A 2,067-nucleotide genomic window follows, 5' to 3' on the forward strand; every position below is an offset into this window, starting at 1 on the left:
CCCCGGGTGTCTCACCAAAATCTAAGCCCAAGTGCTGTACATTTGTTCGTATAAACAATTCTAAATTCAGACCCATCTCAATTTCAGAATCTTCGAATTTTTTGGGTTTGCCTCAGAAGGTCCAATTTTAATTTGCTGGATTATCATACTGAAATTTTTGGTGCTAGCATGGCATAGTTACTGGTGTAAAGATGACTTCCAAACCATTTGAGAGTATCACTTCATGCCAGCTCTCAATAGATTCTTGTTTCGTTAGTGTCTACGAGTATTGTTAGATTTCATGGGTATTGTTTTTCCCTCTACTTTGACTTTATGTTTGAGCAAGGGGTTGTAAACATGTAATAAATATTGAGTGAAGTAGCTTGGCCCTTTCGGCCTCTAAGACAGCCCAGAAAAGGAAACTCTTTTGAAGAATTCTTACCAATACCTGATCATATAGAAAGGCAAATATACTTGTTTTGTACATAAAAAAGGGTTCCCGCATAACTCAATTGAAAGACCTGTGTAAGGAAAATTCTTGCAGGACTTAGCATTGCCAAGTACTTGCAGACAAAGCAAACTTTTCCAGACAGTACATATGTTGAGGAAATTGTCTTGCCTGTCATAGTAATACAACACAAGGGCATTGACAAGCTGCAAGAATTTTAACGGTTATGACTTTGAAATTGTCAACCAGAGCTATAAAGTACAAGCAGAATATGCGCTTCAATACGTTTAATCGACTCAATCCAATGGTTTGGATACAAATTATAATAAAGTTTTATTAATCCTTTTGGGGCATCGGGCACTGAACTTCTTATAGCAACATGATTTCCACGGCCTACACACTAATTACACTCTCAATATACGTCACAACACCAAAAACAGAACGAGACGGGTTCTAAGGGAAGAATGCTCAAAGCGTGGCAAACACTAAATGCATCTATGTACTAATCAGCAAAGAATATACAGAGGAATGATGTCCGTTTTTCCTTTAAACACTCATCAGAAGCACCCAAGGTTAGTTCCATGGAGGAGATGAGGGTTTATACACGAAATCCTGGGGTGTAGATCCATAGTTTAAATCCAGGTTGTGGAGTTGTTCCATCAACTGAGACCTCCTTTCCTTGAAAAAGTCAAGACGTGTTGTCAATTCTACCAAAGTTGATGCTGCTGCTGATGGATGTCGAGGATAATCCATCACCTGTGATCAAATACCGCATTTTTTTATCAAAAAACAAATCATTTTTAGGTATAAATATTCAACTAAAAATGTCCCATTAGTAGAACATTAGAAACATGGAAGACATGGCACTCGCTACTCCCAACCCCAAGATCAAATAGCTATTCTTAGGACAACTACTACCAGTTTCCCTAGACTCCATGATATTGGAAAAACATCCTTAGCCTACCAGTTCTATCCTTTTACTTATGGGTTGACAAAAAACTGCCATAGTAATTTGAGTCTTACCTCAGCTGCCCTAGAAGTAGAAGGTAAAGATGCAGAATCGACAGCACAAAGATCATCCATGGATAAACTTGTGGATGCCTCGGCACTTTTAGAATCAATGGAGTTTGTGGGTTCAATGAACAACTTTCGAGAAGGCAGCCTACTACTGCTGCCAGATGCCAATAATTGTCCTTTTATATTTCTCAGGTCGGCGCCCAACAACTCCTGCGACCATTATGGGTTAGAGTAGCAATGTGAGACAAACAAGAATGAGAAATTAAAATTTTTTCACCTCCTACTTCAAAAGTTGATTAATGTGGACAGCACAAAATGGCATGTGTGGAAGGACAGGAAAGATAGCACATTTCGTGGTACTTAATAAGCCCCACTATAATGACCTTCGAGGTTAACTATGGGTTCAACATCATCTCCTGATTGGTCGAAGTTTATAAAGGAAACATTTAGGCAAACAAGCTAAAACTTCAAGGAGAATACAGGAATTGCATAGAACTGAAGAACAGGTGATAAAAAATAAGCCTTTTAGAACAAAGGAACCGAAAAATGAATGTGATTTATCCAACACATATCAAACAATAAAAACAATAGTTAGAGCAATCACCTCTGTCCTTTGTTTCCTT

At 38.2% G+C, this 2,067-nt stretch overlaps 1 protein-coding gene across 1 annotated transcript in view; it reads right to left on the minus strand.

The window, feature by feature from the left end:
* LOC105170930 (rho GTPase-activating protein 7-like) overlaps window positions 680-2,067 on the minus strand; it is a gene marked incomplete in the record, with an annotated part of 12,594 nt that continues 11,206 nt past the window's right edge. The window contains 3 exon segments of the mRNA XM_011091870.2: window positions 680-1,183; window positions 1,451-1,654; window positions 2,049-2,067. Of these exon segments, the coding sequence (XP_011090172.2) occupies window positions 1,001-1,183; window positions 1,451-1,654; window positions 2,049-2,067 (406 nt within the window).

Source organism: Sesamum indicum, linkage group LG9 (assembly GCF_000512975.1).
Source record: "Sesamum indicum cultivar Zhongzhi No. 13 linkage group LG9, S_indicum_v1.0, whole genome shotgun sequence".
NCBI lineage: Eukaryota > Viridiplantae > Streptophyta > Magnoliopsida > Lamiales > Pedaliaceae > Sesamum > Sesamum indicum.